General features: G+C 40.6%; 3 protein-coding genes across 11 annotated transcripts in view; 1 reads left to right on the top strand and 2 right to left on the bottom strand.

Moving 5' to 3' along the window:
* ankrd26 (ankyrin repeat domain 26) overlaps positions 1 to 7,484 on the top strand; it is a 31,362-nt gene extending 23,878 nt beyond the window's left edge. For 3 of the 5 annotated variants that reach the window (XM_081607830.1, XM_081607826.1, XM_081607827.1), the window contains 8 exons: positions 692 to 826; positions 923 to 1,035; positions 1,255 to 1,381; positions 2,126 to 2,416; positions 2,514 to 2,749; positions 2,892 to 3,135; positions 6,551 to 6,596; positions 6,677 to 7,484. In XM_081607830.1, the coding sequence (XP_081463956.1) occupies positions 692 to 826; positions 923 to 1,035; positions 1,255 to 1,381; positions 2,126 to 2,416; positions 2,514 to 2,749; positions 2,892 to 3,135; positions 6,551 to 6,596; positions 6,677 to 6,807 (1,323 nt within the window). In that variant the 3' untranslated portion in view covers positions 6,808 to 7,484. Of the gene's footprint in view, positions 1 to 691; positions 827 to 922; positions 1,036 to 1,254; positions 1,382 to 2,125; positions 2,417 to 2,513; positions 2,750 to 2,891; positions 3,136 to 3,433; positions 3,922 to 6,550; positions 6,597 to 6,676 lie in introns of those variants that run through there. The other 2 variants (XM_081607829.1, XM_081607828.1) reach the window with 2 other exon arrangements.
* Positions 7,485 to 10,092: 2,608 nt separating this feature from the next.
* Positions 10,093 to 14,594, bottom strand: LOC103465925 (myoD family inhibitor domain-containing protein-like). The gene is made up of 3 exons (XM_008411155.3): positions 14,073 to 14,594; positions 12,099 to 12,347; positions 10,093 to 10,936 (listed from the first exon to the last, which is right to left on the bottom strand). The coding sequence occupies exons 1-3, from the start codon at positions 14,116 to 14,118 to the stop codon at positions 10,650 to 10,652; spliced, it is 582 nt and encodes a 193-aa protein (XP_008409377.2). The 5' UTR covers positions 14,119 to 14,594; the 3' UTR covers positions 10,093 to 10,649.
* Positions 14,595 to 16,987: 2,393 nt separating this feature from the next.
* The window catches only part of LOC103465927 (forkhead box protein P1-like), a 19,546-nt gene continuing 14,456 nt past the window's right edge, over positions 16,988 to 22,077 (bottom strand). For 4 of the 5 annotated variants that reach the window (XM_008411157.2, XM_008411158.2, XM_008411159.2 and 1 more), the window contains exons 13-17: positions 20,950 to 21,051; positions 20,740 to 20,861; positions 19,401 to 19,470; positions 19,175 to 19,299; positions 16,988 to 19,076 (exon numbers count right to left, since the gene is read on the bottom strand). In XM_008411157.2, coding sequence (XP_008409379.2) covers positions 18,956 to 19,076; positions 19,175 to 19,299; positions 19,401 to 19,470; positions 20,740 to 20,861; positions 20,950 to 21,051 — 540 coding nt within the window. In that variant the 3' untranslated portion in view covers positions 16,988 to 18,955. The remainder of the gene's footprint in view (positions 19,077 to 19,174; positions 19,300 to 19,400; positions 19,471 to 20,739; positions 20,862 to 20,949; positions 21,052 to 22,077) is intronic. The other variant, XM_081607822.1, reaches the window with a different exon arrangement.

Below are 22,077 nucleotides of genomic sequence, written 5' to 3'. Positions count from 1 at the left end.
TCAGTTTATTTGTTTTTATATACGATGAAAACGAAAACGCAAGTTTAGGACCGATAAAATGCCTAAAAATACATTCTCATTCTAATTCCTTAGTTGAAGTCATAGGTTTACATACACTCAATTATAGGGATTGACTTTATTCTTTTGACTTTTAATGGATTATCTGAACAACCTACTATAAAGCAATAACCTTTAATTGATTTTATTAACAGGAAGTGAGTGCTCAGATTTGAGTTTGTGGTGTATTTTCTCAAAGGTTTTAATAGGATTTGGGTCAATGCCATTCCAAAGCCTTAAAGCTGCAGTAAACGCAATCGTTAAAATCGTCACCACATCCTGAAAGTATGAGACAGATAACAGATAATGTATGAAAAATTTGAGCACCTCTGACTTCTCCATCTGCAGAAATGCGCTGCTTCCAGTCAGAAACAACCAATCAGAGGCAGGTGGAGTTTCTTAGTGCTGTCAACCATGCTCATGCATGTACAATTCAATGTGGCCACTCTAAGCATTCACAGCAGACTCCAATGTAGGGAACTAGCTCTAGCGTAGCAGGGAGCGATTGCGGGGGTGTGAGCAAGCGCATGCACGAGGTTTAAGGTTTATTTTCAAAATGATTTAAAATGAGCAACATCCATGCCTAAAGTATAAACAGAACCGTACTTTGAGCTTGTATGTTTTTCTTCTACAGTTGCACAAACAGAGCATGCTGTCTAACACCATGCAGGACTCTCAGGTCCTGTGGGAGGAAGAGACGAAGAGCCGCTCAAAGTTAGGACTGCGCCTGACAGAACTTGAAAGAGAAAAAGGAGAGCTCACAAACCAGGTGTTCACACTGTGATAGTAATCTATGAGAGATATGATGGTTAAGCGTCACTCAGTTGAGGTATGAAGAGTCACTGAGTTGTTCGTTCTGGTCTAGATGGAGCTTGAAAAGAAGAAAGTCAAGAAAATTGCAGAGCAAAAGAAAGCGGTTGACACTCGCCTCGATCAAGAGATGAAGAGAAACATGGAGCTTCAAAAAGAAATGCACAGGTGACTTTTGGACTCTGTCACTGGGCGGTGGGTGATCCTGCTGTTTAGAGCCAGCTAGGATCCTCTAGAACCAACTACTTGGCTTTGTGGTCCACCAGTGTCTGTATCCTTTTTAAGTCCCCACTCAATTATTTTGTACATTCAATCAGCCTAATGTTAACAAGTTTAGGATATTTTACTTGATGCTTTAGATATTCACTCTGTGCGTTTATATTTAAGGCAACGAACTTTATTAAAAAGTGCAAAGAAGAAGCTGCAGGGTCCAGAGTCTGGAGGAGCGAAATACTCCTCTATGAAGAGCCCTCACCGGAGACAGAGTCAGGCTGACACCTGGATGGACGACAAGGTCTGTGGTGCTGATGCTGGCTTCAACGCGACCTAATGTGCTACTTATATATTATATTTTGGTTTTTGGATTCAAAATATCAAACAAGACCATTTCACAGTTTTTGTTGTTCTGAACCTGGGTTCTAAGGTAGTTAACAAATTAGCAGAAACTAATGGTAAACTGCTAAGCACAAAAATATTAGCTCTGCTTTCCTAAACCGCTAAACATAAAGGATTAGTGGAAGCTAACACTGAACTTCTTAGCACGAAAAATAGTGGAAGCTAACGCTAGACTGCTAAATACAAAAAAAAAATTTGACTGCTAAATACAAAAAAAAAATTTGCAGAAACTAACGGTAAACTGCTAAGCACAAAAAAAAATTGTGGGAGCCATTTTCCACACAAGACTCGCAAACAGCCACGTCCTTGTTCTTATTTTACTACATATCATTACTTCAAAGTTGCAAAAACAGGATGACCAAAATCAAAAATGTACGTGTGTAACATTTTATGGCAATAATTGCCTGAAAGGCTCAAAAACAGCCGTCATCCTAAAGTGTCTAATGGGATATCGGGCAAACGTACGACCTGAGGGTCTGAGCGTCTTAATTATTATGCTTGTATCCACAGTCGAAAGATTTTACAGCAACATGCTGCCCCAAAGGCAAGTTGTTTGTACCGAACTTTAAATGAACACCTGTGCAGTGCATCGCCTACTATCTCCCCTTGCTTCTTGGCCTTCAAATGTCTCTTCTGTCTTCAGGTGGAGGATCTGCAGGCAGAGTTGGAGAAGGAAACATCTCGTCGCTGCCAGCTGGAGCAGATCAACGGGGAGCTCCAGGACCAGTTGGCCTCCATGAAAGGAGCGGGCCGTAACCACGGCGAGCTGGAGAGAAGCAAGAGGCACTTGGAGAGCGAGGTGGTGGAGCTGAGACGCCAGTTGGAGAACAACAAGCCCGACCAGGGCGTGCTGGATCAGTACCGACGTGAAGCGGAGGAAAAAGCCCACCAGGAGGTGCAGCAGAAACTAGAGCAGGTCAACCTCTTCCTACAGGTAAAAAGCTGAGAAAAACCCCAACAGAGAGGAAATTAATTCACAATAGCAGAAGAATCCCGCCAGTGGGATTAACAACAATTTATGCGTCTCTCAGTCCCAGGCGGCATCTCAGGAAGCACTAGATGAGATCAAAGCCGCCAACGAGGAAAACCTGCGCTCCCAGCTGGAAAAGAAGATCCGCGAGCTGGAAGGGGAGCTGAACCGAGCCCGCACCATCCAGCAGGAGATGCTCAGCCAAAAAGAGTCCACGCGCTCCGAGCTGGAGCGCTATCGACACCTCTACAACGAAGAGATGCGCCTGCGGATGTCCCTAACTGCCAAACTGGAGAGGTTAAAATGTTTATTGAAGAAGTCTATTTCGCTTTGTAAAAAAATATATATATATATAATAGGTTTGGTAAATGCTTGTTAACAAATCCTGAGCTGCTAAAAAGATGGCGGTGATTAGCGTTTTCTTGTTTCCCATGAACAGGGCCAACTGCCGCCTCTCCGAAGCCAACTCCAAGTTGCTGACCGAGCGCAGCAGGAGTCTTATGATGGGAAACGTCACAAGCGGGAGCCTGATGGGGCCTTCTCTGGACATGAGCGCCTTGGCTACGCCAGCGAACCCCGGGACCTCAGTGGGGGCCCTCAACAGGAACATGAGCGTGGGATATTCCCTGCCCAGTACTGAGTCAGACGGACAGAACCAAAGGGTGGAGGACTACCTGGCTAAGGTCTGCCCAGTCCTTCATCTCTCACTCACTTATAGAGATTAAAGAGGAAATCTGTGTTCTGGTATATTCCTGATTTCATTTTTTTAAGAATAAGTTCATGTAACTGCAGAGATGTTACTTATAAACTGTGACATCTCTGTAGTTTCACCTCATAGTCAGAGACGTGTGTTTGACGAGTTACATCAGGTCACCCAACTTTAGGCTTTGCAGACTTTTTTTGTTTGCTTCTTCCTCCTGTTTATTATTTCTGTCTTTTCACTATTACCTCTAACTTGTCTTGTATTTCTCACTCTTTTAGCTTCTAGCTCAAAAGTCTTTTTCTCACTTCTCCTCTCTTCAGCCAGACTCATAACCAGGTGTGTTGCTGTTTTTAGCTGAGTGTGTGACTGGTTGCTGTTTCATTGCGTTGCTCGTGGCTTCAGTGGAGAAAAAACTGCCAGACAAAGCAACAAAAAATTTACATATTTTGCGCTTCTTTTTTTTTAAATATAGCATAAACAGCTTGAATTTTCTTACATTTTGCAATGTTGCAGCCTCAAACTTGAGTGTTTTTTTGTGATTACAGTTTATTTTATAGACAAAGTTGCACATTATAGTGAAGTGGAAAAAACCTCTGCTGTGCCTGCACAGCTAAAACAACACTAGGTGGCGCTCCTTTGTTGGCTTTGAAAGGCAGCTGGAGGCCACTGTTTCTGTTTTTCTCTCTTCTTTTACTTTCTGCCGGTTTTTATCAGCAACTTTAGCGTTAAAACTTTTTCACTGAAGAATCAGTTTAGTTTGGTTCTATCTCAGGTCTGAACAGTTTGTCATTCAGTATAAAGTTAATCTGAGCCAAAGCTCTGCAGCTTTTCTTTTATCTGCAATGAATTCCCCTTGAATATTGAGATTGTAACTGGTGCAGGCGTTGGTCACAGAATCGGGTACAGAACAGTTTTTATCTTGTTTTGCTTTCAAACGTTTGCTGGATCCTCTGTGAACGAACGCTGAAGTTTTCAAGTGTCAGTGCATCTTCAAGAGAGAAGTTATAATTAAGCAACTTAATTCAAAAAAATTTATAAAATATACTCAGAATTATCCTAAGCACACAAATTTTGTTAAAGGAAACAAAATAAATTAGGCCTGGATTAAGCTAAATCGATGCCAAAAAAGAAAAAAAATTATACATTTACCAAACACAAAATGCTTGTATACTCATGCCCGGCCAGTAGGTGATGATAATGTTCATATTGTCACATTGTAAACTTTAAGGGAATACAAAGAGATTCATCTGAGCCTAGATGATAGATCCTCTTAAAAAGTTATTTTGATCATTTCCTCTCAATAACAAACTCTTTGAGCAACTTTAAAAAGACGTATGTTTATTTAAAAGATAAAATCTGTCAAAACCATATAGTGACAGGTATTTATAAAGTAGGTTGTGGTGTCATATATTAACCACAATCTCTGTTTGTGTGTATTAATTTAATGACTATAGAATAAAACTATTAATTAATTTGCTAGGGATACGACAGCTTTACATAACACTTTTACTGTTACATTGTCACTGTTACATTTATATTTTAGTTATTTATTTTAATGAAAGTGTATACAGTAAACCAGCAATACGGCAATTGGGTTTCCAGTTGGTTTATTTTGGTTATTTCTAGTGTGTGTGTGTTTAGGTGCGTCTTCATTCATCTTGGTATTCTTGCTGCGAAAAGGTAAATACATAATAATAATGTCTTTCAATGGATGGCAGTTAGTACACAGTTTTAAGGAACTAAAATATGACGGGTCGTAGTGGGGTATTATTTTGTAAATACTCACCTCTGCCATTTTCCATCCTGACAGCAGGTGTGCGCAGACAAAACATTCCCCCAGAAGGTTTGTTCACGACTCATTAGCTCTGAGACTGCACCATAAAAAAAAGGAAGTGTATCTAAATGCAGTGTTCGTCCATTGTTCATGTTGTTGGTTTGTGGTTCGGTAACAGCGTAGGTCTACAGTCTTCCACCGACAGCATTCTGAAGCTTGTTTAATGCTACCGTTTGGCCAAGCAGCAGTCCAGCTCTTTTTCTCCTTAGTTCAGGTAAGACGTTTCTAAAGTTGTCATTGGTCCCGCAGCTGCACAATAACAGGAACTCGCACTTGAAGCTATGTAATAGATACGACTGGCTCGTGAGTATATATTCACGCTGACATTTCGGAAATAAATTAGCATAATAAAACGTCATTTTCTGGGGGGGGCAGAGATTGTCAATTTCCTTTCTTTTAAGTTTTTTTGCGCTATGATGAGGTGGGTCCTTTTATGAGCAGCATCGAAATTAGTGTATTCGGAGAAAATGCAGTAAAAACACTTTTTCCGCGTTACATGATCAACAACCGGATGTCTCCATTGGCGCAAACCACGAAGAAGAATTCAACAGGAAGTAGTTGGAGGATCGTGGCGCTGCATGTTTTTTAACGACTCATGGCGCGAGCAAACTTATTTAGGTGGGATTTTAATTGCGTTTCTTATTTAACGGAGACGCCGCAATTTCCGTAATTGTGTTTTTCCGACATTAATGGAATATTAAGTTTTGTGTACATTTGCGATGAAAACGCAGCTGTTTCGACAAGTCGCTCCTTTTAAAGTAACATTTTTATACACTCGGGGATTGTTTTGCTGGAGAACCATACAGTAGGCAGCCGTCCAAATGGACACAGATTATCAATACGGCATTAAAACTGTACATGCATTTTAAATTGTTACGCAATGTTTTAGTGTCTGGAAGGAAGGAATTGTGAGTTTTTGTTAGCTGCAAGCCATTAAAATAAATAAAAGTAAATGATTGAATTCTATCAGTCAGTTCAATAAATCTACTAACATGTATCAAGTTTCACTTTTTGAACTGAAACACTGAAATAAATGAGCGTTTTGATTTTAGTGTTACCTTAGCAAACATAAACGGCACAAACATGAAAGCCCTGTTTTATAAGTTTGAATAAAGCAGTGGTAAAGTGGGACTGATGTAAATTAAATCCTTATCTAGATGTCTTTTATAATAAAAACATATCAATCTGGACAAGCCAGAAATTGAATTTATGCACTTCACTTCTATCCCCACACAGAGCAAGGCGTATTGGTTTGTACTGGTCGCCATCTGAGGAAGGGAGGTTAATTTATTCAGATTTTACTTAAAAATTATTTCTGCAAATTTGTTTTTCAACCATTGAGGAGCTCTTTGTATACCACAGCTTTCAGATCTGTGAAGAGCTTGAAAATTTTGCATGACCTTATGTGTTTCACGTCAAAAAAAACACAGATTTTCTCCAGCTTTTTCCCCCCTCTGGTGTGTTTTCTACAGTGGTGTTTCTCAGTGGCTCTTCTCCTCACCCACATTTCACACCCGCGTTTTGTTTTTGTTCACCTGAGACGCTGCTGTGTTTTCCCCAGATGCAGAGAGAACTGGACAAAAACATATCGAAAGAACTGAGACACGGTAAGCGCAGCTCCTCCTCCTCCTCCTTCACCATCTTTGGGAAGGAGCCTCGGCAGGCGTTAACCTTGGCCCTCTCTCAGCCACAGCGGAGCTGGACGCCGCCTCGGCCCGCCTGTCCCCGGTGGGCTCCGCCTCCAGAGTGGAGCTGGACCCCCTCAGCTGGGCCACGCAGCAGTATTTGGAGGTGCTGAAGAAGAACCGTAGGATCTGATCACACGTTTCCGCTCGTCACCGGAAAACTCTAAAGCCAAGACCAAGAAGCTAACGCTATTTTTTTTTTTTTTATCCCGTTGTCATGAAAGAAATAAACTTGACTGCACGTTGCACTTACCCCCTCATAGAGTGAGGGACGGACGAGACTCTGAACTAAAGACGACCTCAGAAGTATTTGTTTTGCCGGCTGAAACTCTAGTTTTGATTTGTGAATTTTGGTGTTTCAGAATTGCCGCTTTTAAGTATTTGTATTTATAATCATTTTTGCCAATTTAGGACATTTGGTACATGCCATCCAATGGTGCAATATCTGTGTTAGTACTAATATAGAGTTGTGTCGTTCTGGGTTTATTTTTTCTTTTATGTAATGAACTCTATATACTTGAACATGACGAGCTGGAATGCTCTCCAGCTATAAAAACAGGGTGACCACGGTTTTACATTTCAGCTCGTTGTTGGTTTGATGAAAGGGACAGCCGCTTTTATGTTCCGTTATTTTTTGTTGTTTTTTTATTATCATAAAATACTGTAAAATATACATATATGTATAAATACACAGAAAGATTTTTAATGTAACGTTTCATTCGCTGCAACAGTGGAATCAAAAGTTTGTATTCTGAATATATTCAGTATGTAAAATTGAATAAATGAAAAGCTATATGGAGCACACATGAAGGATTTGTTTTCAGCATTTTTTACCTAAATACAAAGTTTGTTTCAATGTAATCTATTGCAATATAGATTTCACTGGGTTTATGTTTACAGTGAAGGAGAAGATATAGAATGATGGACAGCAAATCCATCTGAAAAATGATCCAAGCTGCTCAGATCTTACAGCAAAGCATTCCCAAACCATGACACAGAGTGTCTGTGCATCTTTAAAACATCTTAAATTCATTATTGTTTAGAAAGAAAGAAAAATTAAGGCCTTAAAATGTCTTAAATTCATTGAAAAATGTGTATGGTGGCCTTAAATTTATTTATTATTATTTATTTAGACTTTTCTGTCAAGTAAAAGTTTCTTCATTACGTTCCTTGGTAGCTAGCTGCTCATATACTCTTGCTAGTTAGCGGTTTTTTCCCCCTGTGTGTAGTTTTGTCTTGAATTTCATTAAACTAGCATTAAAAAGTCTTAAATTTCCCTTGCTAAAACTTGCACCTATATATCTTATCTTTTCTTTTTAAATGAATCCAGACTTTTTAGACAACATAAAAGCACACAAGGCATCGTAATATTAGATTTATTTAAAATTATTATTATTATGTATAAGGTACATGTAATTCTGTACTAATTTCGGTGTGGATTCTTATGACATATTCAATGAAAATACAAGTTCAAATAATCAACAAGCAAGAACAAATCCTCGGCTTTTAGTTTGTTTTCTTACTTTCTGAGAACTCGCCCTGATCCTGCGGCGGCTGTGTGCAAAACCCGCTGAAAAGTCCCAAGTTGGTGTCGTTGAAATGAAAGACGCTGCTCGCCATCGAGCCTTGATGCTCAACCATCTTCAACCCTAACTCTCATTAGCTGTGTTTTTGACGTTCTTTAAACCTCTCCTCTCCTCTCCTCTCCTCTCCTCTCCTCTCCTCTCCTCTCCTCTCCTCTCCTCTTCTCCTCCCACGCTCGCAAACATGCGAAGCCTGATGGTATGCGCCGCTTTGGAAACAATTTTCCTCTCCTATTAAGACGAGACGGCGTGTTTATGATTGCCCCCCTCTGGTGCGTCTCTCCAGGCTTTGATCCGTCAGCCTCGAACGTAAAATATTCAAATCTCGTTACGTTTATTTTTGTTTCCTTTATAGCAGATGGGCACATCTGACAGACTGACTATTAGGTGTTTTTATTTCCCCGCCACCCGTTTTTTTTTTCTTTTTTTTTATGCAGACGCCACTTCGTACCGCACATATAAACCTTGTTTTGATTGAAGAGGTTACTGCCGTTGTCACGCAGCTTTGGAGGCAGGCGAGAATACAAATAGGCAGAAACTGAATAAAGGGGAGCATGTTTTATTTTATTTTATTTATTTATTTTTGAGGAAAGGTTGAAAGCAATCTGCTTTTCATTAGGTCGTCTTCTGTCTCGTCATCTCAGACTTCCTGTCCAACAAGATGTCTGTTTGAAACCTCAATAATGTATGATGAGATAGTCATTGTAGCAGGTTGATTTATTGTTAGATTATAACCATCATTTTTTTTTATTTTGCTTAAAAAGTAAAAATGATTCCACCCTTGTTTTGGCGCCCCTTCTAGCGTGGCGCCCCTATGCGTCGCACGCAGTCCGTTTCCACTTTTTACACCACTGGTCTGAACTTTGGTGTTTCCATATATATTTGAACCACAAATGGTTCAGATGTGCATAACGTTTCATTTACTGACCTCAAGCAGAAGGTCTATTACTTTAAATCAAAGGCATTACACTTCCAGTGTTGGAAGATTACAGGGTTGACTCCTTCCTGCGCACCTCTTTTTGTTTTTTTGTCTTCTTTTTTTTTTTACAGCTAAAGAACAGGACAAACACAAAACTTGTCATCTCTCGCTTTAATCCCTTTTCACGTGTGTCAAATAAGGCACTTTTAAACATAAAGAAGATGCTTATTGTCTCCAGATCTCTGAAGGATCTGAGCGAGCTTCATTAGAAAAGCTTTTGAAGCGAGACGACAGCAAAGACGCGGAGTAAACAGCCAAAAATAAACCCTAAGTGCCGATAAAGACGACGCTGTCAAGACTGCGCGGTGGAGCAAAGGCTCGTTTAAATCACGTTATAGAGCAAGTGAATCAGATTTAGGCGTCTCTGTGGCCCACAATGCATTCGGGCTCCGCTGAGGGCCGACAACAGATATCTAATTTAGAGCATGGCGGACGGGCGGCGTGAAATAAGCGCTCAGGTTTGTTCCACTTGTCAGCCTGGATTTGTTCTGACCTCTCTGCCCACAGCTACTGTACCGCAACAGATGCAGCAGAAAACACGTGACCACGAGTCTGCGGCACGTTTCCTCTCGAAAGAACTTTCATTATTTCTGATTTTTTTTTTTGTTTGTTTGTTTCATGTTTCAACCACAAGCTTCCAGACATTATATTGGGATTTTAAGTGACGGCACAACGGACATATGTCCAAATATAGACATAACCTGTGTGATCGTTAGGGCTGCAACAAACAGTTCTATTAATAATCTAGTATTCTATTGATTGTTTGGATGATTAATCGATTAATCAAATAACAGCAGATGTCCTATTAACCACTTAAGCCTTTTTATTTACACAATATATGAAATACATTAAAAGATACAACAAATGAAAAATAATTTAATTGCTTTTTAAAACTTTTTACTGCTTAAAATGCAACATGGCATTCAAAGCAGCCAAAAAAACAAAACAGCTAATAACATGTGAAAAGCTCAGCCCTTTCTGCTCAGCATCTATACAGCGTAGAACTCATTTATTGGCTAGTTTTTGGATTAACAGATCAATAATTCTAAAGTTAAAAGTGCTTAATAGGAGATATTTTTCTTTAGAGAATTTGATCCGAGTGACGCTAAAATTTTGCCACTTCAGTAATTCTGAGTAGAATGGAAGTCGTTTTTTGTTTGTATTTTTTTGTACAGTTTTGCCCAGTTACTCTCTCAAATATGTTGTTTTTTTTGCAGATGACCATTTTTTAAGTTTGATTAGTCAACTTAGCAGTCAACAGTTAAATTAGCTCACGATTATTTCAACAAATGATTTAATCACGATTAATCGTCTCAGCTCCAGTAATTCTCACCATTTTCAGTTCTTGATCAGACAAAAAGACTTTCCGCTCATCGATCGGTCAGTTCAGACACGTCTGCCGTCCCCCGAGGCTCAGCCGCGGTGGCAGATCTCGCAGCAGTCCAGGCAGAACTCCAGGAACTCGATGGGCTCGCAGCAGGACTCAAACAGCACCGAGTGGCAGTGGGCGGGGCACCCCAGCTCCTCGCCGGGCGCGTCCCGTACGGCGGCGCAGCAGCGGGCGCAGGAGGCGCAGCAGCAGGAGGAGCAGAGGCCCTGGAGGCAGCAGGAGGAGCAGGAGGAGCAGGCCTCCAGCAGGCCCAGCAGCACCACCGAGAACTGGCACCACAGGCACGCCAGCAGCAGCCCAGAGCACGAGTCTGAGGGCGACACGAGGATGAAGACGACTTGAGTCTGATGTTCCATAAAAGGCTTTTCTTGTTATTTTTTTTTATGTGTGTGTGTGTGTAGGCGTGTGTGTGTGTTCTCAAAAACAGGGGATTAGCGACTCTATTAACCCAAATTAATCTCCCGCATTTGTTTGTTTGCGGTGTCAAGCAAAACTTCAAAGAGGAAAATCTCGTGTTTACTTAATCACAGGTTTGTTCAGTCCTCCAGGGAAAATGAAACAAAAAGAAAAAGAAAAACCCACAGAGGCTTTCAGGGATTAAAAAAAAAACAAACAATCAGGAGGAAGCTGTCACATGATAATTGCTCTGCTGCCCAAATTAGGCGCAGACCAAATTGCATACGTTGACCTCGTCTGTGCGCTGCGGTGCGTGTCTTGGGTTCCTCCTGTATTCGTTTATTTTATTTATTTATTTATTTATTTTTCATCTGCGCGAGGACCAGATGAGAGCGAGCCGATGCAAATCCAGCTGTTTTATCCTGTTTACTGAAGGAAGCCAAAATAAAAAAGAAAGGGAGGTGGCAGAATTCCCTGTGGAGTAGGGCTCCACATCTTCCTGCTTATTCCACTGATTTATACACACCCCACATATAACTCATGCTAATGGACGTGTGTAGATGAAAGGGAGGCGTAGCGTGTCGCTCCGGAGTTGATTTGATGTAGAGCTTCACAGAGACGACGGCGTGAACCCACCGGTAGACAAGCAGGAGACAGAAGGGAAGCAAATGGACTTCATGTTCCGGAAAACTTTCTGTCCGGAAAGTTTGGCGTTTGGTTGGAATACGACTGAACGAACAAGACAGGCCGACTTTGAAGATTTTACCGCAGGGTTCAAAGAACAAGTCAGGTTTTGTTTAACATTTTTGGCAGCTGGGAATGTTTGGTGTTTTCATCGGAATTTTTACGTGACCGGCCAACAGGAAGTAGAATAGTGGGACGTGTCGTGCATCTTTTATCAGACCCCTTGTTAAACTCGGGTGGATTAAGGTTGCTACTTTGACTACACCATTCGATTAGACGAGTCTGTCCATATCTTCTCCAATTTCATTCAACTCCTACATTCTTATTGAGAATGTAACTTTTATTTATGTATTATTGTATGTAGATCTGTTTAAACAGGACATGCGGTTTACCGGCAGACCCAGGAGCAGGTCGGTCGGGTCCGGGCCCACTTCTCTTGCTCCGGCTCCTGTCGCCGTGTACCGACGCCGCTGAGCCCTGCGGCCGGCTCCGGGGCTGCGAGGCCGGTTCGGGTCTGCTGTCCGGGACGGGAAGGCCGCATCGGGGACACGTCGGTCTCTGAAGGTCTCGCTGAGGCGTCTCCAACACGCCGCTGTCCCCTGAGGGCCCCGTCAGGGGGGCTGGAGCCGGCAGAGGCTGGGCTGAGGCACACAGACACACACGGGTCATGTGGCAACAAGAGGAAATTAAGATGCTCTTCGTTTATTAGTTTGACTTGAAGAAGACCAAACTTCTTCTTCTTCTGTGATATTAAAAACACACTTTGTGAAAGTGTTGGGTCTACAATCACAAGAACACAAAACAAGAAGAACAAGGGTTGTGAATACGTCTTTAGCAGTGTCATTAATTGGTTTTCAGAAAGCAACCTTGTATTTCCTGTAAGTTACTTTGTAATCTGCTGTTTCCTAACAACAACAACTCAAAGTGGGTAAATGCCGTAGCGTCTATCAGGGTAATCAGTGTCATCCGTCCAAACGCAAATGCAGCATTCCCATCTAAAAACATGCCTGCTCTTTCATTTGTTATCCAAAAGAAAAACAACAAACAAACACCTCATGTCTTGTCAGCAAATGTACAACTTTAACAAAGCAGAACGAGCAGCGTGGCGGTGTGAACGGTTTTCACTGCGGCGCCTCGGTTTCCATGTGAGCCGCTGAAGGTATTTCCTCCGCTAATGGAGTCGCTCGCTCAAAGGAAATCCTCGGCTGAAAGCTCAGTCAGCTGAGAGGTCGGATCGTATTTGCACTCATGTTGGAGATGAAGCTCGGCCAAAACGGGAGCATGTTTACCACAGAAACCTTAAAACGTCGTCCTCCCGCTCACTTTTGAAAATGTCTCTGCTCTCCTTCACTGAAGAGATTCACGAAAAGCTGGGCTGAATTTTATGTTTGTATTTTATAGATTTTCACAAAAAAGAAGATAATAGATTTTTTTTTCTGCTTTGTTTTCTAAAATGAATAGTGTTTCTCTGAAAGCTTTCAATCAATCGAGTTATTAAGTCTATTAGGTCTTATGTGTTTGATAAAGATAATGATGAGATGTAAGTATTTCAGAATTGGACCCTTTAATTAATATAATAAAAAAAATAAAAAAACTAGTTTTAGTTTTACAATATGGATAGTGGAGTTTATACGTTATTTGTCATAAATTAGGCTTTAAAAGGCCCAAAAGATAAGACGAGACGGGGTTAAATTTTATATATCAAAACACAAATTAAATATCTATCTGTATAACAAAAATTTGTTATCCTATTAACTAAATAGAAGCATAATAGTATGATAGAGTACAATAGAAATTAAGAAACTATAGAATCAGGCTAAATGTTAACGTTAAAAAATGGTTTAAGGATTTGATGTATTGGTGCTGTGTGGGAGACTGAACTACAATTTCCCTGAGGTTAAATCCCAAAGGGATGAATAAAGTTTCTATCTAAATAAATGTGCTGATAGATCAAAACTACAGTTAGATGTCTCCAATATAACAGCCTAAAATTAGATGATAAAATTAAAAATATTTACTAAATCAACATCCCCAAAACTGATAAAAATCATATGGCACAACATCTATTAAACACACCCTGACCCCGACTCTGATTCAGCTTAAAACCTTTATTCTGAAAAAAAAACGGCACGTTTTTTTTATAAGTAGACTTTCTTTTTAATGGCTTGCCTAACGTGATGCACAAACTGTTCAGATTAAAGCAAAACTTATTAAAGTTTTGCTTTAATCTGAACAGTTTGTGCAAACAAGTCTGCCATTCATGAACGCGGGTTTCCTTCAGAACAAACATGTTTTTGTACATATATATAGAAAACAGATTACACGGCCCGTTCTCACTCGTGTCAGGTCAGACAACCAGCACTTGCCTTCCGTCGGCCTCGTTTCCACGGACGCGTTTTCTCCCGGCGGCATGTTGGATTCTCATGTTTCTCGCCCGCTGCTGCAGGACCTTCTCCAGCCTTTTGTCTGGAGAGCAAAGGGTCAGGAAGCCCCCACAGCAACACCCAGCACGCTGACATGAGTCACCGCCTGTGTGAGAGGCTCTATGTGTCGGTTTGTTTTGTTCCTGTTCTGCGCCTTAACAACACTCCCCTTCCCTTCCCTTCCCTTCCGACCCTGTGTGAGCGGCCGCTTGTTAGAATTGAGGAGAGAGGTCGTCTCCTCAATTCTGCTTTCAGTCACCTAACACGGCGCAGGCACATGCCGCATAAATGTGGTAATTAACAACAAACACTAAGAGCAACTAGGGATGCGGTAATAGCACAAATATTATAAAAGAAATGGGGGAAAAAACGTCTTAAAAAGCCAACATAAATTGGCAAAGTTTATCTTTGTTTCGGGAAATCAACGAATGACCGATAATTATGCGAAACCAGCCTAAACTACTACTAACCTGCTAACCTTAACATAACTATAGCTCATACAATAATGTCTGTATGCTAAATACTACCACTAACCTGCTAGTCTTAGCAGGGTTAGCTAAATATAGCTCATACCATAATGTTTGCATGCTAAGTGCTACTACTAACCTGCTAACCTTAGCACGTTAGCTAACTGCAGCTCATACAGTAATGTTTGTATGCTAAATAGATTTAAGCTAACCATAGCATTTTAGCAAATTTTTTACATTAAGGTTAAACTTTGGCGACTTTAGAGCGTGACAGCTAGCTAACCTTTTATAACTTACAACTTATTACCACCTGGTCATATATGCACATGCACAATTAACAACAGTCACCCCCACTGTTGTCAACTTAGTGGCTTTGTTGCCATAATTAGGGAGTTTTTCCGACAAAAATTGTAATCGACAGGTTACGCTTTTAAAGAAACTACAATCGGTGCGCCGCTAAGTCTCACTGTTGTCCACACACTTTGGGGACCCTGGGAAGAGTAGTCATGGGGATCCAAATAAACAAACATCCTTGCCAACTTTATAGGCCTACATACCGTATTATTGAATCACTGTTTTTAGTTTTTTGGGAAGTGTGAGGGGTATTTTATGAGGTGAGCCAGCAAAACGTAGCGCATCACTGTGAAGTGAAAGGACATTTTACTCCACTGCCTCTGACAGCTTTTCTTCTGGGACTTTCTTCCACTCCTGACCTGCTCTCCCCGGTCCCTCATCCCCACAGCATGACTCACCCACCAATTGCCACAGTGGAGACAGAGTGTTCAGCACGGGCCACTTCTTCCCCAAATTACTATAACATTATAGGCCCGCAGTCCACCATTTTATTCCTGTGGATGACGAGTCCTTGTTGAGCCGACTGGTCCCGTGAAGGATGGCATTGTTATTGTTCTATATGTCGATGAGCGAATAAACAACCGACCGGCCTTTTTGCATTGGCTGTTTGGGAGATGGGGGAATAAAACGTGCTGTCAATAGTGCTGTACTTGACAACGCGTTGGTTACACACATGAAAGCAACACACAAATGAAGCTGTTGAAGTTGTCGAGCACAATGCTAACTCTCAGTCAGAGGAGGATGTCAGGCGGTGAGGCTGTCGGCGAATCAAAGGCAGCCCTGAGAGGCAAACAGCAAACCAAAAGCAAACATGTTATCGGCAAAGACAATTACTGACATCAGTCGAGACAGGGAGCCGGGAAGTCCTTTGTTCCACAGCGAACAGATGCAACTTCACCCCGTCTCAGCGAAACAGCGTGATGCACTTTGGACTGTCTGTTCATCATTTTTATTTTTTATTTATCTGTTTTGCAGAGGCGTCAGCCAAAATCGGAGCTAAATGAAGCATCTTGAGAGACAAACAGATACACACACACACCTACACACACACACACACACACACACACACACACACACACACACACACACACACAGCGACTGAAGCTGTGATCTGAGTAAATCTGCTTGTTAGCTAACTTTACTCAAAGCTGTTTATATAAAACAGCTTTTTTAGTTTTTTCACGTAGAATCAGATTTTAAAAGGTTTTCTGAAGCGCTTTATTGTGTTTCATTACAAACACAAAGCACAAAAGGTCAGAACATTTGTTTGGTCAGGGTTTTTCTTTTCCATTATGGTGCAACTTCTGAAAGAAAACTAAATGAGTTGAGCAGCAGAATGCTCGGGAGCTGCCAAATCTAAAACTAATAAGAACTTAATATTTCTCTTTTTTTACCATCAATATTGACTGGATATTAATGACTACATATCTGATGTTATATTTGGAATTATTGTGAGATCCAGCTGTTTTGGTGACATTAGGACAACAGGAAGGAACCAAAGATATGAAAGGATTTTCCAAAAATAAAACCCGAGTTGAAGGTTGTCCCAAGGTGCCCAACCAAAGATTTAGCCAAATAACCAAGATGACCATCAGTCTGCTTTATCTTTGCAGTTACTTTTATTTTTCTGGTGAAAGGAAGATTACTTCAGTTTTTTCGTCATTCAGCTGAAGAAAACCTTCGGCCATCCAACTTCTGGTTGAATCCAGACGTTTTAGTAAAATGCGGAGTTTCAAAACTTCACTTGGAAGATAAGAGGTAAACAACAGGATGTCATCAGCGTGAAAATGTTAGGAAATGTCCTCAAAAAGACGACAGAATCGGAGAAGTAGAGCAGAAAACAACAATGGCCCCCAAAGCAGAGCCCTGTGGAACACCAACATGAACAGGACAAGAATGGGACACGAGGGGAAACGACTTGAATTGAATTCTTATACAGTGGCAAATATTTGGTGGGTGTGAATACCTTTGTGGGACACCAGGAGGTATACGGTGCGCTAAAAGCAATAATAATAATTAAAAAGACACTACGCAGCGTTTTAAAATGTACAATAAGTTGACATGTTTTATTCAGTGACACACATCTGACTCACACCTGCAGACAGAAACGTCCATTACATTTCCATTACAAGTTACCGTGGTGAAAATAAACGTCGGGGTTACCTGAACGCCCCGTCGAAAATAAATAAACAAAGAAGACGACGTCTCTATGTACAAATCCAGTCCGACAGACCCCACCACAGGAAACATGACCTCGGTATACAGAGGTCGTGTTATTGTTGTTTGGAGAAAGACTCAGGAAAACTACTGAGTGCCTTTCCAGCTGTTGCACGTTACCGTCTCGCTCACTTTTTAATTACACAAGAACACAGACGACAAACAGTCCAATAAATCCGGATTTAACTCGCAACTTCTTAACACTCAGGTGAGAGTTTGACCTATCTGTATTTACTTCTGCCATTTTGACACAGATGCTTTGTTTTTCCTTTCAGATATGTGCTTTGTTGATGCATCTGTCCCAGTAAGCTTTTACAAAGAAAAGGAAAAACAATGACTTGATCCGAAAATGAAAAGTCACATTTATAAAGGGTGACAAAGTTACTTTAAAACCCACAGTGACAATAACGAGAAAAAAAGAAAAGAAACACCCAATTTCATTTAAAATTCAACATCGTTTTCAGTCATTAAACGTACAATTAGCCGCATTCTGGTCTTGATTGTGATTTATCTCAGGAGCTACACAGGTTTGCTTTTTTTCCACATGTAGAACTGGATGAGGAATGCAGATTTTTACAGGTAGGGAGAAATGTTTGCGTAATGCCAAAATGGATAAATAAATAGGACTTGAAATATGTAACTGAGTACCGTTTGAGTTATCGATATGATAATATCTCATAATCACGGCCTCTTCCTGCAGAGATCCTCTTGACAAAGTGATGTGGTTAAATGTAACAAACTGACGTTTCGACACACAAAGATTAAATTATTGCATTATCCATACAATTATAACAGCTTCCAAAAGAGTACATTTCTTTGATCCAGCACTTTTACACAGCCTTACAAAAGTATCTACGAACTCTGAGCTTCATATTTTATCAAGATACAAACACAAAGTTTAATGTTTTGTTGGGATTTTTTCTGTGGGAGAGTAACTGTGGCAGAGCTGTCCAAGTGAAGAGAATCTGACTGGTGAAAGAAAGTTCTGGCTTATAGTTGACACAGCAGCAGAATCTAAAGACTAAACTTCACACCTGAAGAAATCCTCCCCATCCACTGTGAAGCTCAGTGGCTGCAGCATCATGCTGTGGGGCATAGCTTTTCATCAGCAGGAGAACATGGAGGCTGATCAGAGTTGAGAGGAAGGCGGCTGGACTTAAGACGACTAACGATTATTTTAGAAATCCATTTTTCTATCAACTATTCTGACGATTAATCGCTTGAAATAAATCGTCATATTCAGCAGCCTTTTTTTTTTTTATCCAATATCAGAGATACATTACAAAACTCAAATAATACATAATTCAATTAATTTTGTTTTACAGAATTAGAAGTAGGTGAAGCTAAAACTGTAACTTGAGGACAAAGACTTTTTTTTTCTTTGCATCTAAATGCAATTTTTTATTTATTTATTTATTTATTTTTGCCAGTTTTGGCTTACTGCTCTGAATATGTTATTTCAGTAAATTACCCTTTTTTGAGTCTGTACACTCCAGATAATGATTAATCAATTACTAAATTAGTTGACAATTATTCCAATAATTGATTCATCACGATTAATTCGATTAATCATTTGTAATTTTGTATTTTGCAAGAAATCCCATTGTGGCTGCAAACAATGGGGAAGATCAAAGGTCACGGACACTTTAGCAAAGTGTCTGCATTTCATTTCAAACACTCTTCAAATCAAACACCTCAATAAAGTTGCAGTAGTACCATGCTACTCCAAACATCTTAGGATGCTAAATGAGAGCTTGAACTGGCGGTAAAGGTCATAAATGTAGAAGGTCACTCGAGGTCAAACAAAAGCTCCTCGCTGTTTCCGTGGATCAGAGGCTGCAGACTGACTGGATTGAGTGTCGGCAGCTGACCCTCGTCGTCGTCGTTGACTTTCTCGAAGTAAAGTTGCCTGAGTGAAACAAGAAAAAAAGAAACAAAACCGTGTTGGTTATTTTGGTTAGTGGTTGTTTTCGGTTTACATGAAACTTCTTATTAAGAACGACTCACTGCTGGACTGGAGGAGAGAGGTTTTGTTTTCTGCTGCTGCCGTGGGCCGCTTTGTCGATTCCTCGAAGGTTTCGTCTTGAACGCTCCCTCTTGAGGCCCGACAGCGATGCCTCTACCAGCGCAGCCTGAAAAAATATTTGAAAATTCAAACTGAGAAGTTCAAGTTCCCCGGCTTCGGAGAGCTGCTAATTTAAAAAAAAGCTTTCCAGAAACATCAACGTCTCACCTGGAAGGTGGAGTGCAGAGCGGTGCCCAAAGACAGACTGGAACAGACATTTTTCATCAGTGATGGACTCCTAATGGAGACAGAGTACAATAGCAAGGAGCTGGATGTTATTTATTGTAAGGTAATTAGTGCACACATGTAAAAACAAAAGAATAATAAAATTGTCTTTAGAGAGATTCTAATTCAAGTTGAGATTTTTACTTTAAATTACATTTAAATGTATTTATTGACATTAGCTTCTTATGCCCACCGGGACATAACTATGACCACTAGATGGTGGCAGAGTGCTTCCAATATGATCCTTGGTATGTGTTGAATAAGCATCAACAGACGTTAAAATACATATAAGAAGTTAAAGGCTCAGCACAGGACAGAACAATAGAAAGACGCAACAACAAAAAAACACCTGCTGACTGTAATCGGCTGATTTTTCTCCAGACAGTTTGACCAGCAAACAGTCGATTACTGACTTTGTCTCATAACTTTATCTTTTCCCATCTATGTGTTGAGGTATGTAATGTTTGAAATATGCTAATAACTTTAATGTTGAATAAAATAAACTCAGTAACTGGGTATGTTTTCTGATCTGTGAACGCACCACACCTAAACGCTACCAGTTTACGGCGACAACAACCCTTTGTGGTGTTGATGCTGTTACAGAGTGAAGCATTTTCATTACAAATGTGTGCAAAACTTTATGAGTATTCCACGAATGTAAAAAGAAGAAAGATAAAACAGTTTTGCAATCACAGTGTTTTCATCAAATAAGAAAGGCAGTGCATCAATTCTGAATTTATTGTCTGTATGTATTTGATGAGATCTAGCTCTCCTTATTTTGCTAAATTTAATACTAACAATGTATGTATAGTTAAATATCACTCACTAAGCGACATTTCACTATCGCTTAGTGAAAGCGATACTGAAATATCAATTTCACCAAGCGATATTTGTTGAAAGGCAATATTTCGCTAAATATCGCTTTAGTGACATTTGATTCAAGCTTGCTATCACTGAGCAATATTTAGAAAATAGTCAGCCAATAAAGTGATATTTAGCAAATATCGCTGGGAAAGCAATATTTCACAAAAAATTGCTTTCACTAAGCGATATTTATAGAGTTACCGTAGTGAAAGAGATTCTGTAATTACTTCTACTAAAGTAATTCTGCTGCTCTGTGAAAGAACGGTAAATCTACTCTTTCGCAGTAATTATGAAAGCCTAGAATTGTTCTTTCATAATTACTGTGTTTTCTTGCTATGAAAGAACAGTAATAATCAAACATCATCTCATTGGACCTCATACTCGGGTCCATGTGGTCAGTGGTTGGGAGTTACTGTACCCTGCGATCTTCTGAGACCTCCTCCTCTGGTATTCCTCCTCATCGACCGTCCACACGGCGCCTTTCACGTTCTCCACGCGCACGAAGCACTTGTGCAGGCTCAGGTTGTGGCGGACCGCGTTCTGGTTCAGAGTGACGGAGACAGTTCTGCTGAAGCGGGTCGGCCGAGACGCACGCACCGCAAACTGCCCGGTCAATTATTCTGCTCACCTTCCAGGTGGCGGCGTTCCGCCTGAAATACGCGAACATCCTGGTGAACCAGTTGTAGATCTCGTTGAGTGTCAGCTGCATATCTGAGGCTTCTATGATGGCCTGCATATGGGGGAAGGGCAGGAATAAGCGTTTAGTGCGTCATAAAGTGAAATTAAATGAAGAGTGTCATGAAGTCTCTTAATACCTTTTATTGTTTTCCACTCAACATTTGTTTTCACATGCATTTTGCATAAATGAATCAGCATGACGCAGCCCTGCAAATGGTTTCATACCACTTTAAATGCATTTTCTTTAAGCAGTAGATCAAAACAAAGTAGTGCGTAATTGTAAAGTGGAAGAATAATGATGTCTGGTTTCACATTTTTGGGCAAATATGCGTCTGAAAAGCATCGTGTCCATCTGCATTCAGCCCTCCTGAGTTAAGATGTGGTCGAACCGCCGCTTGCTTTGATTAGAGTGACGTGTGTTTTGGATTATGTCTCCTTCTGTTTTGACAAAAAATGGTTGCACAATCTCTGCAAAATGTCACTAACTGAGTCACACTTTGACAAGGACGTTTTTAACAGATGGAAAATGTTGATCTAAACCATTCAATTGCAGTTCTGGTTGTTTGTTTTCGGTTCTTATCCTGCTCCCAGGTGAAGTTCTGCTCCAGTTTCCTGAGTTTTGTTATCTCTGACAGCTTTTCTCATTTTTCAGCACCAGGTGGGCATTTTCAGGAGCTTATGCAGTTTTAATTTTCTGCTAGCCTGGTTTCGTTTCGTACAGAGAACCCAGATCCTCGGCTGAGAAATGATTGCTTCCTGGAGTCGTGGACTCCGTTGTTCTAAATTTTACCCGGTTGCTAAAGTTCAGCTGTGACGTATGTAATGTGCCAGTTTGACGCTATGAAGCTTTCCGGAAATTGCCAACAACTGTTCTCCACTGCAAATAGAGAAGAGCCAAGTCGAACAAAATGGCTGTAATTCCATATTTGGAAGCGTGGCTAACGCAGCCTGAACAGCTTCGCTCACTTCCTCTGCTCCCATCGATAAAACAACAGGCTGACTGTGATACTAAAAAACGCAGGAAATCAACATCATTGTTCACAACTTCTCCTTCTGTTTCCTGATTGACCTGGTTAAA

The sequence above is a fragment of the Poecilia reticulata genome, chromosome 6, assembly GCF_904066995.2.
Source record: "Poecilia reticulata chromosome 6, P_reticulata-male-v2, whole genome shotgun sequence".
Lineage (NCBI taxonomy): Eukaryota > Metazoa > Chordata > Actinopteri > Cyprinodontiformes > Poeciliidae > Poecilia > Poecilia reticulata.
This window is presented reverse-complemented; position numbering and strand designations above follow the sequence as displayed.